The following is a 21907-nucleotide window of genomic DNA, read 5'->3' as shown; positions in this document are numbered from 1 at the left end:
CCATCTTCAGGACTGCCGACAGTAGGGTTCGAACAATCTCCCGGGTGCAAGCTCTCAGCTGCGTGCCCCTAAACGCATGGCCAACTCGTCCGGTTATTTCATTTCTTTGGTAATATATTTTGGCTTAGTGACGTGTCGAACCCATCGTTCGGTAGGATACCACTATGATCAGCCACCCAATTATTGGCGGTAAAACTATATATATTTATGGTCGGAGAAAATGCCCATCCACAACCCTGAACATCTCGAACTTGCTGATCAGGCAGCAATAAATGGCTATCCCTCCTACTTGGCAAAGCTCTCTTATAACTTATCATTCACAGAGGCTACATAATGAATCTGGGAATACGTAGAATAACCAGACAGATGCAACGAAAACGGTTGGAAAAGGACATACGAATTTGTACATGGAATAGGCTATACTAAGTTTCTAAGGGATGATAGCAGGAAGAACAAATGAAGGATTTGGAAGGATTTGGATAGGTGTGTGGTAGGTTGAAAATCTGTCAGTTCGAAGATCATCACGGAGAGCATGGATCTTTGGGAACAGAAAATCTGCCTAATTCAAACATGCCTCAACAGAGGATGCAGATGTAGTAGAAAAATGTACTTTGAGCTTCAGAGATGCACTGACACGACTCGAGAGCACTATAAAAATATTGATCATGGGGGACTTGAACGAAAAAATAGGACAAGGTAGTCGGACTGGACATGGAACCATGGGAAGATACGGAGGAGAAGAAACTCCTAATGAAAGTGGAAGATGAATAATTGAATTTGCCGTGCTCAAACAAGAACTTATAGGATATAATTAGCTCCCACATAAGAAGTTCTATCAGATTACCTTCAGATCTGAAAGTAGAAATGTAAAAATATAACAGATTACATGGCCTACCTGACACAGATGTGAATTAAAGATGGCAATGCTACAAAGAGGAGCAGAAATGGTAACGGAAAGCAGGCTGGTACTAACAGTCCTAAGACTGAAGAAACCAAGGAGTGAAATACTAAGACCCACAAAGAGAAGAAAGTTACAGAGTTGGATAAAGAAGACAAGAAATTGGATAAGGGCTGAAAGCGATAGGAGTAGGAGTAAAATACCTAGGAATGAATGAACATTGAAAATAATTAAACAGATATTCCTGAGAGCAACGGAGGACATTTGTGGCAAGGTGAAAGTATATACTTAAATGAAGTGGAAAAGGTAGCAGGGAGAAGAAACATTGAAGAACATTGAATTGCTTGCCTGACGGGCTAGAACTGTGGATTTTAAAAATAAATCTTGTATAGGCACGAGGGATTCCCTTGTACCAAGGCCGCTTCTCAATCCAAACCCAGTTTTACTCTATTTTCCTTTATTAATTGAAGTACAGAAATCTTACATAGCGCAACTAATTAGGTTAATCTCATAAGAGCCGGGTTTATAGACAGTAACAGGTTAGAATTCAAACCTACTGAAGCGAATAACAAGTATACTCTAGCCCAAACAACAGTTATGCTACGGAATTTGCATAAACTTTCGGAGAGTGGTCTGTTAGGACTCCTACAATTTATGTTACCCTCGCTACTTCACGGACGAGCGGGCAAGTCGACACGACACTTCATACTAACCAAATTAGTTTGCACTCTAAACTGTTACCGCCTAGATATCTGGAGTTTACGGATCACCCTGCAATCACTATCTAACACCCAATTCAACTTTGTCAGGCTTCCGTCATGTTTTCTTTGTTTTAGATGTGATTGAACAGCTTCAAAGAGAGTTCATTATTAAAAATATCATCCAGTTTTAGCAGTTCTGCGTTAATTTTACTTAGTTCAACGTCTTTGCAAGGTTTGGCTTGGCATTAGGCTTTGTTAATCTTATTCTTAAGGTTATCACAACCATACAGTTCCACGTCATCATGAGATTTCTAGCGATTATCTCAGAAGAGATTATAGTTATCTATTCTTTCACTTTCCTGTCCAACTCAAGTTTGTTTCCAATGTCGACTAGTTTCACGGATATTCGCTGCGGATAAAGAAGGTTCTCTTTTACTTTCCTGTGCAGATTGCAACTGTCATGCTTGTTTTCAAGATATGTGATTTTGTTGTAAGTCGTTAACACATATTTAATGCATTTCTCCTTGTTCTCCTAATATCTCCTTGGATTCTCATCGAAACTGCCTCACTTTTCTCCTTAACTCTTCGTTATTCCATTACAGTAGCTCCTGAATGTCATATTTCATCCAATTGTTTTTATTTCCGAAGTTACTTAGAAAATATCTCTTTTTGTTACTCCATGTCGTATGATGTTTGCTGTAAAAGACTTTTGATAACATAGTCGGTGCTTACTTTTGCATCCATCTCATGGCACAGGCCAGAGCGAAGTGTAGCTTCCACTGAAGTCCCAGTCTCATCCATGGCTGTGACAATATGGAAGCTGCTGGGGGTATGGGTGGTGCTGATTAATGACATTTAGAGCACAACCAGTGTGTCTGAGTGTCATGAAAGGTGTTGCTCATAGGGTTAGTTGTGCTACAATAGCACTGTGTGGCCCAGTGAGGAAAGCAATGGCAAACTACCTCACTCCTCATCTTGCCTAGTACGCCTCATTTTGGTACTGCCATTGGTTTGTGTGGTTTCCCTATAACTGCATAGCCTTTGGTGATGCTATTTGAGGATACAAACAGCCTCTGGGCTGATGACCTAACAGACAGACAGTCGGTGCTTACCCGACAAAATAATTGAAATTCAACAATGGATCTAACATACGTTTCTGGTTTTCTTGTTGCCTGGTGGAAAGAAACAGAATATTGAAACTGAAACATAGTCAGACTAAATGGTGCAGATGAAAAACAAAATTCTAGCACACAGTGGCCGAGACCACGGGATTATATATTCTTTTGTTTGGCTCTTTCGCAATAATTATCAGTAAATCAGCCGTCAGTTCAGATAGACCTGGATTTGACTTCCTGCCTGTGACTCGGAGACTGTGTTTATATGTACCTTTCCAAACACAACTGAAAAGCATATAACGGTGAATACATCTCCCTCATACGGTTCAAATCAGGAAGGCCACCAAGCAGTATAACTGGTCCAAATCCAAATTGCATAATAGTAATCGTTGATCTCAGTTGCGCAGTTGATTAGTCAGTTACTTATGTTCCCATGATATCGGTTTGATCCCGACATCACTACGTTTTTAGAAATCCATAGCCATTACAATTGGCTTTACGTCGCATCGACAAAGATAGGTCTTATGGCAACGATGGGATTGGAAAGGTCTAAGAATGGAAAAGAAAGCAGCCTGGTTTCAATTAAGGAACAGCACCAGCATTTGCCCGGTGTGAAAATAGGAAATCACGGAAAATGATCGTCAGAGCTGATGAGATCGGGGTCCAAACCCACTATCTCCTGAACGCAAGCTCACAGCTGCGCCCCTAATCACTCGCCTGTAACCGCTCTGTATAAATAGCTATTAGAGGTATGATAAGTACATGAAGTTTGTTTAATAATAATATTAATAATTAATTAATAATTAATGATTAATAATTAATAATATTAATAATTATTAATAAGATTAATAATAATAATAAGAATAAGAATAAGAATAATAATAATAATAATACCGAGCAAGTTGGATAAGAGGTTTGGGTCACGTAGCTGTAGGCTTACATTCTAGAGATGGGTTAGAATTCCACTGTCTGTAGCTCTAAACGTTTTTCCGAGGTTTCCCAGTTTCATGCCAGGCAAATTCAGGGGTTCTATCTTAAGGCCATGGTCACTTCCTTCCCACCTGGTGAGATGGCCGTGCGGTTAGGGCCGAGCACCTGTGAGCTTTCATCCGGGAGATAGTGGGTTCTAACCCCACTGTCGCCATACCTAAATATGGTTTTCCGTGGTTTCCCATTTTCACTCCAGGCAAATGCTGGGGCTGTACCTTAATTAAGGCCACGGCCACTTCCCTCACACTCCAAGCACTTTCCTGTCCCTTCGTTGCCATCAGATCTACATGTGCTGGTGCGACGTAAAACAAACTGTAAAAAAATACTTCCTTCTCAATCCTAGCCATTGTCGCCACAACCTTTCTATGTAGGTGAATCGTAAAGCGAATAGATAATAATAATAATAATAATAATAATAATAATAATAATAATAATAATAATAATAATAATAATAATAATATATCAGCCTTTGGTATCGACTATAGATTGTGAATACCTTGACAATCCTCAAAATATTAAATTGTAACAGAGAAGAAGTTAACAGCCTTTGAGTCCATCACGGAATTCTAACTCAAGATAGTCGCTATATCAGATTGTACCCGAGGTAAGGTCACGGTCGACTAAGACCTTATCTCCATCGACCGTGACCCTGGTCGCTTCATCTCAACAGCTTTTAGCTCCCTCACTGAATACCCGGGACAGTGTTATGTGCATATAAACCTTCCCATAATGCCAGCAACAAGATGAGAAGTGTCTTGTTACCATGAAGCTGGGATTCGTGAGTAAACCTTTCTTTTTTCTTCCCAAATTGTGAAGTACAGTCTTTTCTAGAAGGTGTTTGCTCCTGGAGTTTACCTGTAGTTTCTCTTTGAACCTCATTTTTCTCCTTGCATATTAACATTTCATCAGACAGACACTGCATGTTTCTATTAGGTATCTGCAGGATGAAGTCAAACTTCACCGACAAACTTTCGGAGGTTGTTTAGGGATAGCTTATTAGTATATTGGTATAAAGGGGTCAGTGGTGTCCGGTGGCTGCTTACAGAGTAATAATGTAATTACCACTTATTCAGTTAGTTACCCCAGTTCTGCGAAAATATTTTAACATCAGTGAAAAAGCCCGTGATATGCAATAAACAAAACGTCCGTCCCGTTGGATGAATGGTCAGCATATTGGCCTTCCTCCCAGAGGGCCCTGGATTTCATTCCCGGCATTGTCTGGGATTTTAATCCCTTCTGGTTAATTCTTCTGGCTCGGGGATTTTGTATTTGTGTCCGTCCCAACACTCTCCTCTTCATATTCACACAACGCACTACACTACCAACCACCACAGAAACACACAATAGTGATTACATCCCTCTATACAGTGTTGGCGTCAGGAAGGGCATCTGGCCGAAAAGAGGGCCAAATCCACATGTGCGACACAGTTCGCACTCGCGACCCCACACATGTGGGAAAAGTGGTACTAAAAGGAGATGCAATAACCAAAACGTAAAACAACCCTCGGAAAAAGCACGTGAACTTTGGAAACAGTGTCTTCAAACTGTTCCGTCAATGTAGTGTACAGTGCAGTACGAAACAAGTGCTGAACTGTTCCCTTACAATACAGATTGTCGATAACTCGCAACCTGTTACTTTGTTACCGATATTTTTCTGTCCCCGATATATCAGATGCGCTGTCACGGAAGTATCTGTGACGAAATATCGTTTACGTTGTGTACTTGGATCACGCTCACAGGGCTATGTTATCCCCTGTAATTCAAAATCTATATCCGTTTCTCATTTACCAGTTACCTACGGCGATATTAAAGGTGTTATATCATATTTTATCATAGTGTACTTACGTGCAGAGCAGAAAGAATATCTGTCTAGCAACTCTATATGTGAATAGCTAGCTCATGTTTCACACGAAGCGCGAATAGAAAAGATTAACCCTTACCTGATGAATGAGGCATATTTGAATACATAATATTTTTTCGGCAGTACTTGTCCGATTTTCAAAATAATCACGGTGCTGAATTTCTAATGTCTGTAGATTTAAAGCTATGTTTACAAAATAGTGTGGCACTGGGTACCGTTTAAAAAAAAAAGCGAAGTTTTTACCATGATCCCAGAAAATATTAACGTCATGACACTGTACTTACTTTCAGTCCGATTATTAGCTCTTTGGTACCACTACTGAAAGTGAAAACAAAATGTCAATATCTTCAACCGTTCACGAGTTATTTGATGAGGACAACTTTTTGAATAGTTGTATATATGGGACGAATATTTGTGTTAAGTTCATAAATGTATTTTGTATAGTCATTTTATTTTGAAACATGCATTAAGTACCTACTGTAAATAATTGGGATTCCGGAGACACGGCACGGGTAATCAATCACATTCCGCTTGTTAATTTATTGCGCATCATGTTAACAATATTTTCCCTATGCATTATTAAAACTTCAAATTATAAATGTGAGTATTATACTTCCCTCTTCTAATGTTCCTAATCTTCCGAACAATACTACCCGACTTTGTCATCATATCAACTACAAGCATTCCCATACTGGCCGCCCGCGACTAAAGAGTGACCGTAACGATACTCAAATGCTCGTGACTTTCTGTGACTCAATCAGAGATAAAAGTCAGATTTCTTTTATCACAGATACGACAGCCACCGATATTCTGACATATCGGTTAAGCTCATCCCTACTTACAGGTATTATTCAAAATGTTGACTACCATGATCACGTCATCGCTGGCTTCCGGCACGTTAGGAAACACCTGCAGGACAAAAATCCCGACACCCCGCCGTTTCTCAAGGTTTACCGGCTTTTATTCTTTTCAGTTCAACACAGGTAAAAAGCTAAAAGAGACAAAAAACCAAACGAAGTGCAATTATTCTGTGATGAGCTACCGGACACCACGGGTCCCTGCGGTCCCTGATACCAATATACTAAGAAGGTATCCCTGAATAACCTCCAAAATTTTGTCCTTGAAGAATATAAGTTTTGATACTTTACTTTAATCAACATAATTCTATGTTTTCAATTGACCTGAGGGTGCTGAGAGAGGAAAGGTGAAAGGAAATAGCCTCCAACAAGTAAGCGTAAATAATGATAGGTTTTGCTGTTAACACATGGAATGGATTGTACCTAGCATTTCCTTCACTAGTGTGGGCTCTTTCGAGTTTGATCTCCATCTTTCAACTCTTTTCTCGATCTAAGTAATCTGGTTGTGTCCCTTTAGATGAGATGGCTACATGCAGAGTGGCGCCGTTATCAGGAAATATGGACTGATGTGGACGTATATCATTTAATTAAGGATCATTAGGAGCTTGTTGGACGCATCCTCTTTAATATTTTCCGACAGGAAGAAGATCGTCCCTCTTAAAGCTCTCAAAGAGACAAATACAGTACAAAGCATTTAAAAACGTTCTTAAATTGTTGAAAACTTGTGATACGGGCATTAAAACTACGAGATCTTTGCTGCTACGTCCTTGCACTGTATTCCTGTTCTTCCAGTTTCCTTCCAAACCCTGTTCACTTTTCGATACTAAGGAATTGTTGATCCTTGTCATCCTCACTAAATAACCCCATTTGCGAATAGTGGTAAGGCTTTCCATTAATGTTGAATGGAATTATAAATGAGTACGTTTTGCATATCATTCACTTACGAGACGATTTTTTTTGTCTCTGTAGGTATTCTGTATTAGTACAAAAATATTGAGTGCGAGTGTAAGAAGCCGCTAAAATAACTGCATCATTGTACGCTATATTCGATTATTCTCATGGAATTCAAATCATTCAGCGTTAAGGTCAGCGATATTCCAGTCTGTGAGTGAAAATACACAGGTTGGTCATTTATAGAATTTATAATTACTGTTCCAGATTGTGCTGGCACTGTGTTGGAGGGAAATAAACTCCGAGAAGCAGTGTTCCACGAACCATGGGACTGAGGTCAAACTCTCTGTATTCAGCAAAAGGAACGCGACCGGCCACTGGACTCTATCGGTAAGGTGTGAATTTCTATACCAAATTGGGCAGTGATTGTAAAAATTTCGGTGACCTTAAAATGTGATACTACCGGGCGAGTTGGCCGTGCGCGTAGAGGCGTGCGGCTGTGAGCTTGCATCCGGGAGATAGTAGGTTCGAATCCCACTATCGGCAGCTCGGAAAATGGTTTTCCGTGGTTTCCCATTTTCACACCAGGCAAATGCTGGGGCTGTACCTAAATTAAGGCCACGGCCGCTTCCTTCCAACTCCTAGTTATTTCCTATCCCATCGTCGCCATAAGACCTATCTGTGTCGGTGCGACGTAAAGCCCCTAGCAAAAAAAAAAAAGTGATACTATCGTACACCATTGGTCATCCCATAGTCCGAAGAAAGTGCAAAACTATTGTATGCATTAAAATAAGAGAGTAACTCGCGTTAACTTGTATAGATGGTAAATGAATGAAACAAGACTTAGAGATCAAATCTCTTGAAACAATAAACACCACCACCATTAACACCTCAGAGACCGAATTCCTGAACAATATTCAGCTCTAATCTGTGAAATGATGTCCTCTTGTCATTACTGATTTTAACGTAAATATTATTAAGTACTATTATGCGAGAACTTAATTGAAACTTATCATATGTGTAACTTTTCTCAAAAGGAACATTCGAACCCATTTTATAGTAACTACTAATGCCACAATTTTTGCAATAATATAGGGAGGAGTCTTCCCTTAAACCATAAATATTAGTGAAATTATTTTTCCTTTCTTTAAGCTGTCTCTGTGGATCAGTAGCAGAGTATTGGCCTCCGGATCACAAGATAGCGGATTCAGACCCGTCAGAGGTAGTCGGATTTTGAAGGGTGGAAGAAAGTCAATTGAACAACTCGATGTCATACGATATCGGAATATAGAAGATCGCTGGTGACACATTTGGTGTTAACCGGAGAAAATTTACTAAAACGTAGCCATAGACGCCCAAGAGGGATATGGTTTACACCGCCATCTAGTAGGCGTAGAGTAAAATGGAACGTCTAAATTGACGACCTCTCAGTCAGATGGCATCATATTAAGTCTGCACGCGGTAGCTGAGGTCATACGATTATTATTATTATTATTATTATTATTATTATTATTATCATTATTATTATTAATATTGGAGTCCGGATGTTTAGGCCATAATTATGTTAGAATACAAACTTATAAAAGCAAGTAATTTAGCCCGCCGGGTGGCCATGGTCGTTAAGACGCTGAAGTCTAAAATCGGTCTGAGACCGAGGTTAGCCGGTTCGAGTCCGGTTGGTCGAAAAAAATTTCACCATCAGAATATTGACCGGCACGGTAGGGAAGGTGGTGGTATACAATTTCTAATCACTAGATTGCGTGCCAAAAACCTGATTAAATTCCAAACCTCTCCGCAGTGCTCATATGGAATGAGGGCATATGACGCTGTTGATGGTGATTCGTCCGTCGGATGGGGACGTTAAGCCTTTAGCAGACCCCTTGGTGCTATTCGACGTAAGTAGGCTATGTGCTGGCACCGGGTTTCACCCTCTCCCTACTGTCATATATCACGTCATTCATTTCATCTCATTAACTCATCTGATGAGGATGATATCAGGAAGGGCATCCGGTCATAAAAACCCGCCACAACAGATTCATCTCACCTCATACCCGACCCGGTAGGAAAACGGGACAAGGGTTGGACAAACAAAACAAAAAGCAGGTAATTATTATACTCTTCCTGGACAACAGTTCTGCTATGAGATTTGTATAAAGAGCAGGGTCCCGGCCTATTTGAACCCCTCAATCATATGTTACTCACACTACACTACGGAGGAACGGGTAGACGACAGTTCCTACAATGTAAGTTGGTTTGCATTTTAACCTATTACAGCCTAACCATCCGGACTCTATTTATTATTATATTCATTATTATTATTATTATTATTATTATTATTATTATTATTATTATTATTATTAAGCAGAAGGAAAGAATTGAACATTTTAAAATACAAATAAGACGTTAAAAACCGATAATTATTTTGAAATTAATTTATAACTTACGTTTTGTTCAATATCATTTGAAGAATTCCTACGGTACAATTTTTAAGATAACCTAAATTATTCCATATTACTCCAACCTAGTGGATACGAAGAAAATCAAGATTAAAGAAACACTGGGTGATTTCAGGTTCAAGCAGGTCGAGACAATACTGAAACCATCCAGGGAGATGACGGTAGATTTAGGACTCAGTGCTCAGCATTCTGGTGATGTGGAGACCTCACAGATACTGGCAACTGTTAATTTGGGTAAGTTATAAGTAGAATTGAGGCAAACATGAAATGTCCTCCTATATGTAAACGATAAATGTCTATAAAATTATTATGTTCAGTCATCGGCTGGTACGGTATACGTAAATTGTTGTTGAAGTTGAACCGTGCGTTTGCTAGTGCTATGTGGCCCGCTTGTATTACCTGTGTACTCTGACTATGGGGTCCAGCTCTCGACTCTCAGTCTCAGTGTACAGATGTCAGTTGAACTGCATCAGGAGACAACGAGAATACTTCAACAAAACGGCCTACAGCTCAAAACCTGTCTTAACGACACCACCTCATATTAAAAAAAAAAATTAGTCATGTTTTTAAACAAAAACTTTTTAACAAGCACTTCATATTGTGTGTCTAATGTTTCTAGCTTATTATATATAATACTGAAGATGACCCTATGCGTGGTCGAAACATGTCTATCTAAAATTTCATCTTAATTGGATATAACATTGAGTATTGACTAGGAAGATAATCAACACTATTTTGTAAAATTTTTAAGTAGCTATGGTTAGCATCTACGTTCAGATAAAATCTAGAGATTGGTATGGATTCATATGGTCAGTCAGCGGATAATCTTGTTGTCTGGTACATTCAAGAGAAAACAAATCAGCCACTTGCTGATTTTAACTCTTTGCTAACTGGTGACTAAACAATAAATTACATGCTAAATGTATTCACTATGGTAACGCAGTCAGAAATCTCTTTTCAGATCGACGGACTGTATGGAAATAGGCTCCTATAGATACGCAACATATTGTACCGGGAAATGATTGTGGGGTTTGAGCATGGGAAGGATCTCAGGTAGTGTTCGGTGTATTTTAGAGAAGGTACAGAGACGGATAGTATCGCAGGGCGAATAATAGACGGTAATTCTTTTTTGTAAAATTTATTAACAATATCCACAGATATATCACCCTGCAATCTGAATGGAGAACTCAAATTTGTAGTTAATATTTGTCAAAAATATAAAATCAAAGATTTATGTTATGATCTTCTTGAAGTCTGTTTGCTTGAGAATATTAAAATAATTATTTCACTTCCATAAACCATGAACAACCCACAGTCTTACTAATTTGAATGTAAACACAAAAATGAACACACACTTGTCATGGATATTTTGATAAATTAATAAAATATTTGATTTCTTGCTGAATGTCTTTCAGTTCGTTTAAATGGAAAATGAAATTAATAAAGCACTTGAAAATCCTAAAGTTCATCTAGGTAATGTGAATGCAAATTAATTAATAACTTTGAAAATGATTTTATAGCAAAATGTGAGCTTCTTTTAAATGACGATATAATTATGAATTATATCCACACGAAGCACTTGTAATAGCACTGTACTGGACTAAGTGCTTTGTAAAAAGTCAGTCAGTTGTGATTACTCACTCGGAATACGAGAAGATCTGCTTAAATGTGTTGGAGTTGGTTACTTGGTGTCTGGAACATTCAGCGGAGTGCGGGTGAAGACTCCAACTAAGCACCGGCGATGTTCAGTGAAGATTCCACGTCAATCTCCCTCGTCGACGTCCCTCGATGGGTACCATAACTGAAGAAACCATGTAAATCCATCGTAGGAAGCGACGTTTGATGTAGCAGGATCTCGTAGCACTTTTACAAGATTTCCGTTCTTCTTGGTGGAAATATCGGAACACGGAAAGTTCAATTGGCACTATTGAATTCACAAATATCACGGATATTAATACTACACACTGTTGTAATGCACAGTTCTATTCTTACACTGATTTTATGATGATGAATTAAAATTCACAGTCCATGCTGCAGGAAACACAGTCCTTATATACACAGTTCATGGGTTTGAGAATTAACACAGTTCATAATCGTCACTAATTATGTCTGAAATACGATTGTAAAGTAGTGAGCACAGTCCATAAGCAAATGAAAATGTGATTTGTGACAGTCTATATCACAGTCTCTGAACAAATACTATTAACAGATTAAGGCGATTGTATGGTTGTATTTACACCACACTAATCTGGTCTACTTAATATTATTGTAAAAAGTCCTTAATGTTCGCTGGGTTTCTCACAGTGGTGATCGAAATATCGAGAAAGTGCACTAGGAAAATAGTTAAGTCTTGTCCTGTTATGGGACGAATGTCGAGTAAATAAAGTTACACACAGTTCACTGATATATTATCGTAAAAGAAATATGTCTTAGAATGATTGAAGTTGTCGTAAATTATGATTTCAGTTTGCCACACACAATACTTTAGGATATTGTCATAGTTCACAATTATACGAAATTAGTAAAGTTCACGATGTCGTGTACTAGTCCGTAAAATGTTGGACACTTCAGTTCTCACTCCAAATTATAGCTTTACCCTGTTAATAAATTCACAAGTGTTATATTACGATAATTCACCTTGAGAAACGTCTAGAATCATACCGTCATCGCGGCGCGTCGGAAACTTCACGTACGGTACGACGTTCTTTCACTATTTCAACAGCGTTCGACTACGGCCATGATTATGTCCTCGCGAATCGCGACGGAGCATACTTTCTGCACACACTGTGCACACACACTAGTCTGTACACGGGACTGGCTATGGCCTTGGCCCAGTGGCCTATATATACAGGTTTGGCGCGCAGCGCTCGAAATCAGGTGATGAAGGGGCGAGTATTCCTCCCAAATTTTAATTGTCATATTTCGGAAACCGCTGGATGGATTGATTTCAAATTTGGAGGGTTTTGTTTCCAGAACATTGGCTACAATTCAGCGTTGGTCTCGTGTTAATCGGTCCAGGCATTAAAATTTCATGAAAATAGCCGATAAATTTCTGTAGGGGAAGTAAGCTGCAAGCGGCGGTGACGTCACTTGACCTTGCTTGACTTGCGTTCTCGCTCGTGGAGTGTAGTAGGTAGGAGAAAATTCTCTCACACAGCTGTTCACGAATCGAAACTGAATTGTATGCCAGAAAATAAAATTTGTAATTTATGTGTACCAGGGCCTATGCCTTCCTGGTACAATATATATGTGTTATTTTTGTTTGTGATAGGTGGTTCGAGGACACCTCCACCAGGGTACGAGGTAGTGAATGCTATTGGGTTCTACAAGATGCATCCAACCGCCCTAACCATGGATGAGGGCAGAGAGAAGTGTGCTCAAGAAGGAGCACATATCATCGTCCTGAACTCTGACAACGAGGCTGACGTCATCAGAACATTCTTGGCCAGGAAACCAAACATTCCACATGCTAATTCACAGGAATACACTTTCGTTGGATTACACGATTGGATCGACGAGGGGAAATTCATTTCCCTACTTGGTACGTAACTAGGCAGTCGTACTATTCAGTCCTATAGTATGTTACTCTAACTGCATTATGGTATGGCCAGATAACACTGCTCAATATGAGAATTGAAATAACAACAACAACAACAAAAAGGAAGAAAGAAAGAACGAAAGGAAGAAAAAAGAAAGAAGGAAAGAAAGAAAGAAATGGATTGTTTGTGTTCAGTATGTATGATATGGTGCTCTATAGTTACTTATATATGTTCGGGTCAATTGAACTGTTTGAACAACACTCCCAGTAGCTTGCAATTAATTATTTTTTCTTGCTATTTGCTTTTCATTGCACTAACGAGACGAAGGGACATAAAAGTGCTAGGAGAGGGAAGGAAGCGGCCTTAGCGTTAAGTACCGTAATGTACAGTCCCAGCATTTGCCTGGTATTAAAATGGGAAAACACACAAAACCCCTTCAGAGCTGCCGACAGTTTGCTTTGACCTCACTATCTCCCGAATGCAAGCTCACAGCTGCACGAAGCTAACCGCACGGGCAACTCACTCGGACACAGACCTAACAGAGCACAATGCAGCCTAGTCGATTTCAGTCTGCGAAGAATTGTGATAACGTGTCAAGAATACCTGAACGATAAGGAAATGTACGTAGGCTGAACAACAAAGATTGAGACATTTTTCCTGTGACTCTGTGATAGTTTCCTATTTGTAACAAAATATTTCAAAAGAGCGGATTTTTATGTATAGTGTCCGTTGGCGGCAGCACTCTCGTATCGGCAGGTTGGTAGTAATGCTGTATTGTGTAGACGCTACGTGCATTTCGCTATCAGACCATGGAGGTGAAGCGAGAGGGGGAGTACAGCGCAATACTGTTACAACAGCATACTACACGTCAGTGTTGGCTACGCTCCGGAAGCACATTGGAAAGAAACGACCAGAGCTTTCTCGGACTGGGTGGCGACTTCATCATGACAGCGCACGACCTCACGTCGCAAATAAAGTCATGCAGTTTCTGGCTCGATTCAACATTACCTGTGTACCGCATCCACCTTATAGCCTTCATCATGAGCCCTGTGATTTTTTTATTCCCATCACTAAAGGCATTCGATTTGAGAACTCTGAAGCAGCGCTCAAGCAAAGTGAGGCGATACTCAAGGACCTGACAAAGAATGGTCTGCAGCATGTGTTCGTGGACTGGCAAGACTCTGTAAAAAGTGCATTGAAGTTGGAGGGGACTACTTTGAAAAATACCATGTAAACACTGAAATGGAGTTATAAACATCTGTAAAAGGAAATCAGTCTCAGGCTTTGTTGATCAGCCCTCGTATTTCAGATCGAAGTTGTCAAAAAGAATGGGAGTATGAAGAATTATCTTAGTTTTAGAAGTATCAGATAATGTATGTATGTGATCATTCAGTTTCTCTACGTACTGCAGCTGTACTTGTTGGTCCACATGTATCCACACTGCAACATAAAGGAAGTCATTGGTCAGACAACAACACACATGCTAGAATAAATTGTAAGGAATCAAGCCGATGGACAACAGGGCAGAAGAATCATTACATAATTCAGAAAGCCCAATGGAATCACCGAGACAGCGCAAATTATACCAACTCTGACACCCCGCGTTGCGAGTGAATCAGTTGGCAACCATTTGTGTGAATATTATTTCATACGTTCAATATTTGTTGTCACTCCCCTTATAACTCCTGCAAAATAGCAGTTTGGAATGTGTGACGATGTATGCGTTAAGATAGACTACAGTACTGCCTAACGCCACCAGATGGTGTTGCTACATCCCATAGATGGCGCAATGCGGTAGCACTTGTTTCGACTTGCGAGTACGCTGGTGGATATCGATAAAACAACATGGAAGCAGACAAGCATTGGTAAAGGTGGACAGTATGGTTTCTCTGTAGGGAGGGAGGGAGTAACTGCTTCGGGCATCAACAAGAGTTTAATAGCCATATGTGGGAGAAACAGCACCAAGCTGCAGTTCCGTCTTTCGTTGGGTATCAGAGTTCAGGAACAGCAGGGACTGTGCTCAAAAACGCAAAAGCACTGGGCGTCCAACAACTGCACACAAACAAAACAATGCCCAGTGTGTGAATGACTTGATAATGGGGCACTTGCGAATCACGCTTGATGAACTAGAAAAGGCACCAAGTCTATCACGGGGAACACTCCACACCGTCATCCATGAGGATTTGAAGATGAAAAAGGTGTGTGCACAATGGGTGCCCCATTCCCTCACCATGCGCAGAAATAGAATCGTGTAAAGATTTGCCAACAGTCGGTGCAACAATACAGTGCAGATCCAGCGGAGTTCCTTTTGGGTGTTTGGTCTCCGTCGACGAGTCATGGTTCTTCCAGCGGACTGCACATTCGCCGCATCTGGCTCATGTGAAATATGTCCTGTTCGTCGCAGTGGCAGATGTCATGCAGGATAAGAAGTTCACCACCAGTGGAACCGAGATACCCCGAAATAATGGTGTGCTACGCAAATACGGAAGCTGCCAGAACCATTGCAAAAGAGCGTAGACAATGGCGGGGAATGCGTGCAATATAATGTGTATTCGTTTGTTCAGTAAATGGTTCTTGTGAACACGAAAATATACGTAATTGCAGTGCCAATCATTTCTGAACGCCCCGCGTACTTTCGGATTACGTCATGTCCCTGGAGGAAATGCTCCCAATGACTTTCAAATCGTGCAGTTTTAACACTGACCTCGTGTAGGGAGAAAACATGCTGTACGTACGACGAGCATACTACAGTATTCAGTGATTAATCGCACATTTGTGTTGGCTGGCCTCGGACTGAAACAGTTTAATATGTACCCAACCCGTGGACCCAACACCCTGGACTTAATTCTCTCCTCATTAGAACTTAAAACAATAACCCCAGGCAGAAACCTCTTCCTGTGCGACCACCAGTCTCTCGATGCTACATTCCTCCTTCCCCACCCCTCTTCAAAGCCTCACAGCAGGACATCCTACCGCCCTACCTACATCTGGCGCCGTGCCGACTGGCCTGCAATGTGTCGTGCCCTGGAATGACTTCCCTGGAGTCTGCTCGAAATAGCTGATATTGAATCGGTTCCTGACCTGCTGTACGACTGGCTGCAAGCTGCAATTAAAGACTTCGTACCTGCACAACGAGCTACTACCAGCAAATATCAACACTGGATATCACAAGAGACCAGACTGATACTATTTAATAAGAAGAGAACTTGGCGCCTGCGGAAAGACTTCCCTAACCCACACACTCACAATACCTTCGTTAAAATCCGCCGCCATGTGAGGTTTATGGTCGGAAGAGTCTACAAAACACACGTAGACACTGTCACTGAAAACGTCCGCAGCAATCCCAAGCGCTACTGGAGTCTCATCAACACACGGAGAAGGACGGAGCGGATTCCTGTCAGCGTGAACCACAACGATACAACAGCAGACGGCGCCGATCGCAATGAACTGTTCAACAGGTATTTCTTCTCCAACTTCTCCCCTCCCTTACAAAACCAACCGCTCCCTCCCGTTGGTACAGCTTCAAACAGAACCCTATCAAGCATAACTACCACACCAAGTGAAGTTCATAACCTTCTTCAAACTCTTCGTACCAACAAAGCTACCGGTGCCGACACTATAGGTTCTCTTTTCCTAAAAAATACTGCCAGCACTCATTGCGTCCCTCTCTCTAAATTATTTAACAGATGTTTGCCGCGGGCTATTTTCCTATTACCTGGAAACAGGCAAAAATTGTTCCACTTCTCAAATCAGGCAACAAATTTAATGTTTCATCTTACCGACCAATTTCTAATCTCCCCGCACTATCCTTTATCTTAGAAAAAGTTATACACCAGCGTCTCCTCGCATTCACTTTGCCGTATATCTCAACCAAGCAGCATGGTTTTCTACCAGGTGGCTCTTGTCTAACAAGCCTGGCCACTCTGCATAGCTTTGCTTCACACGCCATTGCAGCTAAATCACAGCTGGATATCTGCTACGTAGAGATTTCGAAAGCTTTCGATTCTGTAGACCATACTCTGTTGCTCCATAAAATCTCCGAACGATTTAATATACATGGCAGTCTTCTGACCCTTCTTGCTGGCTTCCTACATAACCGTTGGCAGATAGTGGTAATATCAGGCACTTCATCCTCATGGTTACCAGTCACCTCCGGTGTCCCACAAGGCAGTACTCTTGGCCCCTTGCTGTTTTCTTTGTTTATGGACGATCTACCGTCCGAACTCAACGAAATAGCGAATACCCTACTCTTTGCTGACGACTGCAAGATATTTAGGGAGATCGGGAACCCAGCAGATGCAGCTCTGCTACAGTCTTCACTTAATGCCCTCTAGAACTGGTGCCGTACTTGGAAACTTATCCCCAATCCACAAAAATGCAGCCACATGACCATAACACTACGTAAATCTCCTCTACCGACATCATATTACCTATTCGACAAGCCCATCACCGTGGTTACGCAACAGCGTGACCTAGGTGTAATATTCGATACAAAATTACAATTTAAGAGCCATATAGAAACATATATACAACCAAGGCTATGAAATTACTAGGCATTCTCTATCGCTTCACAGAAATTTCTGACCCCATTGCTCTTCGTCACTTCTTCCTCATGATCATTCAACCTCTCTGAAACTACTGCTCTCCGATTTGGACAACAGCTTCCCCCTCCAATACTAAGCAGTTAGACAGAGCAGTGTCCTTTTTTGCTGCAATTGTAAGGAACAGAAACCCCAAGCTCAGAAATCTGTCTACGCAGCAGTTATTAATGGCAATTAATATGTCACCGCTGCACATCAGGCGACAGGTAGCTGACCTGAGATTCCTTCACGGGATCTTAAATAGACATTACCGCTCGGAACATCTTGTCTCACTCTTCTCTCTCCGTGTTCCTTCCCACTCCACCAGAACCAAAGACCTTCTCCACATTCCCCATACTCAGCACTCAATACTTCAACGATCTTTCCTAATCCGCCTCCCAACACTCTTTAACTATATTAATAGGAGACAAGATCTTGATCTTGCATCAAATAAAAGTGTATTCGAGAGGTGTGTAAATAGTATCTTAAAGATAAGTTGATGTGAAAGGATTATACCGCCATCTTGACCCACGACGACTTGGCTATGAACATGGACATTCTCATGGTTTTCGATTTGGAGTTGTTATTAGTAGGCTGTGTACCTGATCTTGTTATATTTTGTTATGTTTCTTATGTTTTATTATGAAAGTTTACGTTTGTTAAATAGTCTGTTGACAGTGCAAGTGAAATTTACTCAGTGTAGCTGTATCTTGTGCTTCGTGAATAAATAAATAAATAAATTGTGTCCGATGTTTTAGGCAGGAGATGAGCAGTTCGGATCTTACTGTATGTCGGAAATGTAGGAACAGATTGAAGAACAGATTCCCACACGCCGAAATGTTCACGATTTGGACCATAATTTTCAACAACTGAGGGAAAATTTGCTTTCATATTATTCGGCGTGTGTTCGATTCTTTTCAGAAAGTATCAACGCATGTATCTCACCCAAGTTGTTCCGTAACTTTTTGCCGCAGATATAACGGCGCCAAGGCCCAATTTTATATTCCTTCTTAGCTTTACTATGCACGGCTCAAATTGGAAACCATGAAGTGATGTTACTGTATGCTCACGCTTTAGGAAATGCTACAGGATTTGGGATATAATGCAAGATTACACTCGTGTTTCTGTGTCAAAACTACGATCTGAAATAGACTGCACGAATCCTCGAACCATAGAGTAAATATGTCTCTGTACCACTTAGTACGAAATCGGAGGCTACGTTTTCTATACCTTAAGGCTCAGTTGTTTCACATTTCAAGAATGGCACTAGAGCCAGGGAACAGTGATATTGTGGGCAGTATCGTGGAATGCTTCGCCACGGATGCGTACAATACGAGTACGGGCAGAAACTCATTTCATACGTCCAACATGAGGGAGATAGCCACCGATTTGATTGTACTTCAAATATACCGTGCAGAAGTCTTATTGTCTTCAAAATTCACAATTGCAACTTCACATGATGAAATAATTCCCAGGATTTCAAGCCTAATGCTTGGTGTCGGCACCGTGATCAGGCACGCCCATTATGTATACTGATGAACTTTATATACAGTATTTCTGGAATGCAGTTCTTGGGCATTCACCTAAAAAATAACGTACAATATGTTACTGGATTTCTGCGACTTCTACGAGTTAGAGGAATCAGCTAGCAATTATGAATGAAAACCCCATAATATTTACTTAGTTAATAGTTTTAAGTTTCATTACTTTTACGGTTTTCGAAATTAGGATCTTATATACAGCTTGTTTGTGCGTATGTCTTCAGATATAATTATGATATACTGATCTTATAATTCTGAGACAAAATATTTTTTTTTCATTTCAGGAGAACCTGTTGAAAATTCGGGATTCAACCGTTGGCGTGCTGGTGAGCCAAATGGAGGAAGAAATGAAAACTGTGTAATGGTGGACAAAGATACGAAGTTCGTTGATATCGACTGTAATTGGAAACTGTTTATTGTATGCGAACTTTATGATCTGTGAAGAATTATGAACAAGTTTATGTTCAGGAAAAGAATCAAGTAAGGTTAGGATTTGCATACATCTCTCTGCACAAAATACGTTGCTTGTAGCGTTTATGCTAAATTGTAGACAAAAGTAGGAGACATAAAAATGTTTCTTCATCATCAGTATCCCCTAAGCGTTGCAGTTATAAGGTTACTAGTACCAAGAGACCCCGAAAAATTTAAAACCGCACCATCCTCACGCATGACATGCAAGGATTGAAGCTGGTTATTTTTATGATTTTCAAAATCCGTATCCTAGCTGTTCAACATCCAACAATGAATGTTTAGGTCATTTTGAATGTAAAATTGACAAAGGGTGTGCCATTCATCCGCCAAGAATGACGTCTCAGGTATCGAAGAAATGAGAAGAATCTATAAACCGGTTGCATGTTAAAAAACCTCAATTGAACAGTACACTACAAGAATATCAGACAACTGGTATGATAACAATAACACTTAATGATGTCAAAAATCGGGAATTATAGGTTTTGGAGAAAGATGCCTCCGAAGGAAACATTCACGCCAAGTTCGTTTTAAAACACGTTCTTATGTCTCATAAACGCAGGCCGTGTTAGAGTAGTGATATAATTATCGAATGTCTTAATTTTCAGTACATGACCTATCAAGATTATTCACGCGTACATTTATCTTAATTAATTTGTATGTAAAATTCTATTGCAAGATAGGAATTAAATGAAATCCGCAACTACAATATATATTCAAATTTAAAAATAAACTTGAGTAGTTGATATATTTCTGTCATCTACAAACAGTTCTTTTTTTAGGGAGCACCATTGAATGTTTTAGTAAAAGAAATAAGAATTTTATTTTGTGACAACCCTCGCTTCCTTACCAGTACTTGCAGATTTTTGCAACTGTAATTGAACAATGACGCTCAATATCAAAGTCATGATTTTCCTAACATAAGAAGACAAGCGTGCTGAATCCTTGTGGTAAGTAAGGAATGTCACCTGGACTGCTCCGTCTAGCAATTTCATTTCACTCGACATACCTTTGACAAGTATCAGCGAAAGTAGTCTCTAAGGTTTATAATTTTAAGAATAAGTAACAGTCTCCAGATCTCTAAATTAAGACAAATGGGCAATCAAGTTCAATAACTTTTAATACATTTTCCATAGGGGAGTATACATTTATACAGCAGAAAACGTAGGCGGCTAGCGCCAATTGTTGAGCTATAAAACTACTCTGAGCGAGCGAGTGGCTTCGCAATTTGGGACTCGTCGCAGTCAGCTTGCATTCTGGAGATAAAGGGTTTGAACCCCGCTGTCGGTAGCCCTGAATATGGTTTTACGTGTAAGACCTATCTGTGTGGGTGCGACGTAAAACAAATTGTAAACAAACAAAATTAATTAGGCCAAGGCCCGTATTACGAGTATAGTGTAAATCTATTTGTCCGTTACCTACTACTAAGTTTTCCCAGCCCAAGGGTTTTAACATTTTTCGTGACGCTTAATAGTTTGTTCGATTTCACCATGAATAAATCGTACTTCTTTTTTCCTTCCATCTCTTGTGATTCTCGAATCACATAAACAAGTGGGTCCCATACATTACCAGTGACTATGCCATCTCCTTTACATCCTTACTGCAACCCTTGGGAAATCGTTCAAAATCTCTTCATCATATTGCTGATATCTTCGTTCTTCGAAACGTCAGACATTTTCCACTTCACTTCAGATAAGATTTGAAGGAGTTGTTGCACTTCCTCTTAAAAGCAATCAACATAGAACGATTAGGCTACATGGTATTGGTCGCGCAGATGCAAGTCTGTATTTGTGGCATGTTCGGTTCAAATTCTTCCATTTATAGACCACAGGAGAGGATCATTTATTTTCACTAAAAATACGACAGTTTCAGAACCGTAGGCCTACTTGGGCCAATATGCGTTAGAATAGCATAAACATTTTAATAAGTAAATAATTTATAGACAATATGTGCAACAGCATGTGATAGAAAGGAAGGTCTTAAAAGTAGGACTGTTAGGCAGTACTACAT

The 21907-nt window shown here is 40.2% G+C and overlaps 1 protein-coding gene across 1 annotated transcript; it reads left to right on the top strand.

The window, feature by feature from the left end:
- Positions 1 to 9905: 9905 nt before the first annotated feature.
- LOC136874489 (hemolymph lipopolysaccharide-binding protein) lies at positions 9906 to 20625 on the top strand. Its single transcript, XM_067148120.2, has 3 exons — positions 9906 to 10003; positions 13041 to 13310; positions 19714 to 20625. The coding sequence occupies exons 1-3, from the start codon at positions 9925 to 9927 to the stop codon at positions 19869 to 19871; spliced, it is 507 nt and encodes a 168-aa protein (XP_067004221.2). The 5' UTR covers positions 9906 to 9924; the 3' UTR covers positions 19872 to 20625.
- Positions 20626 to 21907: the final 1282 nt, after the last annotated feature.

This window comes from Anabrus simplex, chromosome 5 (assembly GCF_040414725.1).
Source record: "Anabrus simplex isolate iqAnaSimp1 chromosome 5, ASM4041472v1, whole genome shotgun sequence".
NCBI classification, from domain to species: domain Eukaryota; kingdom Metazoa; phylum Arthropoda; class Insecta; order Orthoptera; family Tettigoniidae; genus Anabrus; species Anabrus simplex.
This window is presented reverse-complemented; position numbering and strand designations above follow the sequence as displayed.

Bases quoted from the DNA above. Each gene is read 5' to 3' on its own strand.
- LOC136874489 (XM_067148120.2), top strand. From the start codon at position 9,925: ATGACGGTAGATTTAGGACTCAGTGCTCAGCATTCTGGTGATGTGGAG. The intron at 10,004-13,040 runs GTAAGTTATAAG...TGTTTGTGATAG, and splicing joins ACTGGCAACTGTTAATTTGG to GTGGTTCGAGGACACCTCCA. The intron at 13,311-19,713 runs GTACGTAACTAG...TTTTCATTTCAG, and splicing joins GAAATTCATTTCCCTACTTG to GAGAACCTGTTGAAAATTCG.